Raw genomic sequence first — 6,727 nt, 5'->3', positions numbered from 1 at the left:
TCATTTCAAATCCACCATGATCTGAAAAGATCATCGGTAAGGTACTAGTTTAAACTGTGTTGAAAAAATATTTTGTAATTCTAAAGAAGAAATACAATAAAAAAAATTGATTAGAAAACGGTAAAATTTCAACATTGAAATTGTGGAAATCAATGTGTTGTCTGTGTTTTCACCCAATGACACGTGATCACCCGAGTAAGACATGTGCCTCTTTTTTGCGAGGCAACGCCCAAAGGATATGTCCTCGGGAGGTCAGTCCCACAGTTGGAGGTTGTTTCCCCTCGGATAGTGAGATGGCATCGAAATCTCTCTTAGGCCATGTCCTGAGAGCTATGAATGTCTTCCAAAGGTTATATCCCAGGGATGCTTGGTAGTCCATGGTTTTCCTTGCCCTCAGTTATGTTCCAGGCTGAGGACCTAGTCCTCGGGATCTTAAGGATAAGCCAGGTGTCAGCCAATGCAGGTTAGATGCCTTAGAGGAAGATATGACAACCATTTTTTGGCGATCTGCCTATATGGTTATCGATGGTATGACTCGACAACTTGCACTCCCACTACGCTGCCTAACACGGAAGCACGTACAACATGCCCTGATAGCTCCAAGGGCATGTTCCCTGTAAAGTGGTTACCTTTTTGTAGTGGGCCCCATAGATCTTGCTTGGGCTGTGGTCTCTGTTCATTGCAGCCCAATGAATTGAAGTATATTAATCCCCCAATAATGGGAAGAATGTGTATTAATTACTTATGGAAAACATTAATGACCCCAACCTCTATAAATAGGGCTGGGATCTCATTGTAAAGGGTTGGGTTTTTTAGAGATTAAACTACTTGTACTCAAAGTAATCTAAACGCTGCTTGAGAATACACCATTGGAGCTTGCAATCACAAGCTTACAATCCTCTTAACACCGGAGACTCGTGGACTAGGGTTCTTTTATAACTTGAACCACGTAAAAATCCTTGTGTTCTTACAGTTTATTTATTTAATATCTCTTATTAAGGTTGATAGCGAAAAAGGCAGTCAACATTTTGGTGCTTTCATTGAGAGCTTGAAGAAAGCATTTGAAACACTCATAGCCATGGTAACTACATGAAGAAATGTTACAGATGAGGTGCTTCCTCCTACCAGAGTTGAAGGAGGAGAACCCAGTAGACAACCACCTCAGGACGTACCTGAGATGATGGAGGACTATGATGAATACGCCGAGTATGATGTCGAAGATAATGGTGCTGACCAAGGTTATTATGAGGACGAATATCCTCAGCCCATGGAGGTAAAAGAGACATCGGAGGTGGTGGTGGTGCTCCGTGAGCAGGTGGCCACCAAACAACAAAAAATGGATGCTTAAGAAGGTAACATCACTGCCCTTTAGGAGATGGTACTTGCCATGAAGGCCAATCTTGCAGCCCAGGGGTTGCGAGTGGACCCCAATGGCAACATGGAAGCTGGGCACCCAACGGGCGTGCCATCTGCGCACCCCATTGGAGTTCCACATGTCAACGCAACTGGTGTGCCTCCCAAGCACCTGGTTGCAGAGGCACGATATCCACCAGTTGGGATGCCCAATGGGCACCCAACAGAAGTTGGAGCCTCAATGCCATCGTAGGACCATGGTAAGGTAAAAGCTGATGATAACCATACTTCGAAGCATAAGAGGGCCCATCAAGAGCCCGAAGGCCACCAAGTTCCGCAATCGGCTGGCAAAGGTAATGAAACAAGGGCCTGAAGACACTGCCAGGCTGTAACGCCCTGGGTAGCCATGACCGTTACACTGTGTGTTTATAAAGGTGTTAGACTTGCTAATCAAGTCATTTAGTTAAAACGTGTTAGTAAAACTATAGCCTAGAAGGCAGCTTGTTCCGGGCAGAACTAAGCTTAGCACCTAGGAGCTAGAGAACCTAAGTAGCGCGAGAATAGACTATTGTTACCTCCAGTGGACATTGAGCCCGAGGAGCTCTGGCCAAGTCTCTTGGTCTCGAGATGCCAACGGAAGGCCGAGTACCCTATACTTGGCCTCGGGAAATCAGTGATATGGGAAGCTTGGCTAGTCGACGAGCGAAGCGCCCTTAATTTCACTATATACCATATCTAGAAAAACTAGTATAACACAAACTTAAGAATTTAGGTTACCTCCTGAGGACAGCGCGCACCTAGAGAATAATAACCAAATCCTAATATGTGCGATATGAACGGATACCTAGGCAGCCTACGCCTGGGCATCTCATTAACATCACCTCCCGAGAAGATATGCACTCAGAGAGCAGTGTTGAAACCCCTGACCTCTCGAGTAGTGCATACTCGGGGGGCAGGCGATTTCACATGCCAGGAACCCTAAGCCTGAATCTTTGGATTGTAGGGGCAAAAGACGACGAGTGAAGACCTACGGTAAATTTCGCGTAAAAGCTACTTCTAGGACTATGGGCCTACAAGAGACTAAACGCGGAAACCAAATGTCTAAAATGATTTGAGTTCTTGTTCTCATGACATGCGTGTTACGTTGAATTTATAGAACCAAGTGTTTAAAATAATTTGATTTCTTGTTCTCGTGGCATTCGTGTTACGCTGAATCTTATAGAACCAAGTATTTAAAACGGTATGAGTTCTTGTTCTCGAGGCATTTGTTTTATGTTGAATTTATAGAACCAAGTGTTTAAAATGGTTTGAGTTCTTGTTCTCGTGGCATTCGTGTTACGTTGAATTTATAGAACCAAGTTTACACAACCATTTGAGTTTTTGTTCTCATGACATTCGTGTTATGTTGAATTTATAGAACCACATGTATAAAATAGTTTGAGTGCTCATTTGCGTGGCAACTTATGTTACGTTGAATTCAAAGAACCAAATCAAGTGAAAGGAAATATGTGTAGTTAAACAAGAAAATAAGTACAAGTGTGCTCGGGGGCTCGATCATTAAATATTTATACCCCTAAAAAGTATTGCACGCAGGCCTATTTTCTACTCAAGGAATTACTGGGGGCCTTTTCCTGATGGCACCTCTGTCACCAACTCGACCGCTGGGTTGTCTTCGGGAATCCAGCCTGCCGCTGAGGCCTCTTTCTCTTGAGCCTCACAGGAAATGTCCACCTCGAGAGGCGCTTCGAGTTTGGTCCTCATATCAGGATCCTCTGTGAAGGAGAGGTCCATGTCCTTGTTGCTCTGCCATGCGATAAAGAGCATGTCCTCAGCCATCACGCTGAGGTCTTTGGCCAAGTCCCTAGGGCTGTGCAGAAATTTTTACAACCCGAATAATCCGCCCAAACCAACCCGAAAAAACTGCCAAAAAACGCAACCCGAATAAACCGACCAAAATTTAAACCACCCAATTGTTTCATTGAGCGGGTTGAAAATAATTATCAACCCGCCCAATATAACCCAACCAACCCAATTAAGCATTTTTTATTAATTTATTATTTTTAATATATTTAAATAAATATATTAAATTTATATTTAAAAAAAATAAAACCCTACTGAACCGATATTATTAACTTTGTCTTTGTCTGCCTCTTTTCTTTTCTTTTTTTCCCGTTTATTTTCTTTCCTCTGGTGCCGTCGCATAGCTCCATCTCTTTCTCTCCTCTCTCTCTCGACTTTCTCTCAACATTGCAGAGCCTCCCTTCGGCGTCCCTTCTCTTCTTCAGTTCAAGCCTCCGGCGTGGCTGCGTGACGACGTGACAGCGTTCCTTCTCTTCAGTTCAAGCCTCGCTCCACGCAACAACAAATAGGTATCAATCTATTCTTGCATTCTCTGAGTTTTTGTGGCATAAATCTTGTTGATTTTTGGTGTTTCACTGCTGTAAGTTTGATAATTTTTAAGGGTTCAAATGTCTTGCATTTTCTGTTTTTGGCAGAAAATTTGATTAAGTTTTGGGTATATTACTGTTGCACTTGTCTTAATTTTTCGGTGTATTTCACTACTGCAAATGTCTTGATTTTTTAGGTGTTTCACTGAATTTTTTTTGTATATTTCACTACTGCAAAAATATCTTGATTTTTCTGTGTATTGACATGTCTTGTTCTTGTATTTTTATCCGAATTTTTTTGTCAAACACAGAGAATGCACCAGGATCAAATGTCAAACATATCAGGCTATAGATTTTAAATATTTATTTTGATTACCACATAAAACATATATATTAATTTTGATCCCACCTGGACATAGATTATAAAAGTGATGAATTATTTCATCATCAATTTGAATATCATTAATTTGATCTTTATTTTTTATTTTTATGAATCTTATCTGTCCACACATCGTGAACCATGCTCTGAACACATGAATAATACATACATTTCAACTGTATATGATAAAATCTGCCAGGGAACCGACTAAAATAAATACTTCCTCATCAAATATAATCTAATATTGTATTTTGACGTGTTTTTGGCTAAATTATTTGAGTTCTTTTTTCAGTCATACATTAACTGCTTTTTTATTTGTAAATTGTAATCCATGTACATCATGATTTGTAAATTGTGGCATAAATCTTGATTAATTTTTGGTGTTTTACTGCTGTAAGTTTGATAATTTTTAAGGGTTCAAATATCTTGCATTCTCTGATTTTTTTTATGGTTTGCATTTTTATTTCATCTCACCTTGTGTTGTGTTATGTTTATCATATACATTTAGATTAGAATGTGTATGATATATTTTTTTGCAGATAATTACATATGGAAATTGAAGATGAAAATGTGGATGATTTGGTGAAAGAATGGATTAAATATGTAGAGACTGAAGAAGGGGCTGTTGAAATTGAACGACCGCAAAAAAGGAAGAGGAAAGGGAAAAAAACATCAACTATTTGGGAACATTTTACTATGGTTAAGAAAAAAGTAAAAGGTAAAAATAATAAAGAGGAAAAAGAAGAGGATAGAGCAGAGTGCAACTATTGTGGAGCTGATTATGCAGTTGATAGTAAGTATTGTGGGACTAGTACATTGTGGAGTCATGTTGAGAAAAAGTGCAGGAAGTGTCCATTTAGTGATTGGGTAGAGCAGAATAAGAAACAAACAATGATAACTCAATTTACAAAGAAGACTCCTGATTCTGAAGTTAACTCAAGTGGGACTACCACAATGAAGTTTAGTCAGAGAAAAGTGAGAGAATTGATTAGCAAGTACTTCATTATTGATGAGCTTCCCTTTAGGCATATTGAAGGGAAAGGGTTCCGCTTGCTTGTTACTCATTTTTTTCCAAAATTTGACTTTCCTTCAAGATTTACAATTGCTCGTGATATCTACCAATTGTTTTTGGAGGAAAAGAAAAAATTGAGAAATGAATTTTTCAATCGTAGGTTGTCTTTAACTACTGATTGTTGGACTTCCATACAAAATATTAGTTACATGTGCCTAGCTGCTCATTGGATTGATGACAATTGGAAGATGCAAAAAAGGATTATTAGTTTCATTCAGGTTCCTAGCCATAAAGGTGACATGGTTGCAAAAGAACTGATCAGTTGCCTCAATCATTGGGGGATTACTCAACTTTTCTCTATCACTGTTGACAATGCCTCTTCAAATGATGTAGCTTTGAGAAAATTCAAGGAATATTTGTCTGAAAAACCAAATGCTTTAGTTTTGGGTGGAGAGATGTTTCATATGTGGTGTTGTGCACATATTCTGAACTTGGTTGTTAGTGATGGTTTAAAAGAAATGAGTTATGCCATTTCTAGCATAAGGAATGCAGTTAGGTATGTGAGATCTTCACCAGCTAGGTTGAAGAGGTTCAAAGAAGCATGTAAAGATGTAAATGTTGAATCGAAAGCTTTATTATGTTTAGATGTGGTGACAAGGTGGAACTCCACCTACATGATGCTAGAGGCTGCATTGAAGTTTAAGAAAGCTTTTAGGTATTTGGAAAGGGATGCAACTTACACAAAGTATTTTGAAGAAGAAAGAGTAAATGGAGAAAAAGTTGATGGCCCACCAAACAATACTGATTGGACTAATGCATAAGTATTTGTTAAGTTTCTCAAGGCATTTTATGAACTTACATTGAAGTTCAGTGGGTCATTGTATGTCACATCAAATCTTTTCTTCCAAGAGATTCTTGAAGTTCAAGTTGAGCTGAATGATATGAAGAGTAGTACAGATGAGTTGATGAGTAAAATGGCGGGGAGCATGCAGTTGAAGTTTGACAAGTATTGGGGCAATGTTGAGAAGATTAATTTGTTGCAATATATTGCCTCTATTTTGGATCCAAGATTCAAATTGGATGTTGTTCATAACGGTTTCAGGTATCTCTATGATCCCATTCTAGCTTAAAAAATGATAAAGAAAGTTGAGAATATGATGACTACCTTGTATGCATTTTATAAGGGCATGACACCTAGTTCCTCTAATGATCAACAAGCAAGTGAAAGTGTCACTTCCAATGCAAGTGGAAGTTCTAGTAGCTCGTCATTTCTTATTAAGCGAAGGTTTATTTCGAGTGAAGTAACCAGCAATGATTTGGATGATTATTATGCAGATCGAAAGGAAAAGTTAGTTGAGGATACTAATTTTGACATTCTAGATTGGTGGCAAAGGAATGGAAACAAGTATCCTATTGTCTCTCATATTGCAAGAGATGTTCTGGCTATTCAAATGTCTACTTTGCCTCTGAATAAGCTTTTTCAACTGGAGGACAGATTCTCGATCCATTTAGAAGCTCTTTGTCTCCAAAGATGGTCGAGGCTTTAATTTGCTCAAAGAATTGGTTGACTTGTGAATATGATGCTCCTATTGTGTT

At 39.0% G+C, this 6,727-nt stretch overlaps 1 protein-coding gene across 1 annotated transcript; it reads left to right on the top strand.

Annotated features, from left to right (window-relative positions):
* The first annotated feature begins 4,668 nt into the window (after window positions 1-4,668).
* On the top strand, window positions 4,669-6,261 carry LOC133832609 (zinc finger BED domain-containing protein RICESLEEPER 2-like). The gene is made up of 2 exons (XM_062262927.1): window positions 4,669-5,895; window positions 5,998-6,261. The coding sequence occupies exons 1-2, from the start codon at window positions 4,669-4,671 to the stop codon at window positions 6,259-6,261; spliced, it is 1,491 nt and encodes a 496-aa protein (XP_062118911.1).
* The last annotated feature ends 466 nt before the right edge of the window (window positions 6,262-6,727 follow it).

The sequence above is a fragment of the Humulus lupulus genome, chromosome 4, assembly GCF_963169125.1.
Source record: "Humulus lupulus chromosome 4, drHumLupu1.1, whole genome shotgun sequence".
Taxonomy (NCBI): domain Eukaryota; kingdom Viridiplantae; phylum Streptophyta; class Magnoliopsida; order Rosales; family Cannabaceae; genus Humulus; species Humulus lupulus.
The sequence above is the reverse complement of the archived record's forward strand: the minus strand, read 5'-3'. Positions and strand labels throughout refer to the sequence as shown.

Excerpts from the sequence above, each read along its gene's own strand:
- LOC133832609 (XM_062262927.1), top strand. The coding sequence starts at position 4,669 with ATGGAAATTGAAGATGAAAATGTGGATGATTTGGTGAAAGAATGGATT. Across the intron at positions 5,896-5,997 it reads AGTATTTTGAAGAAGAAAGA|TTCAGTGGGTCATTGTATGT; the intron begins GTAAATGGAGAA and ends CTTACATTGAAG.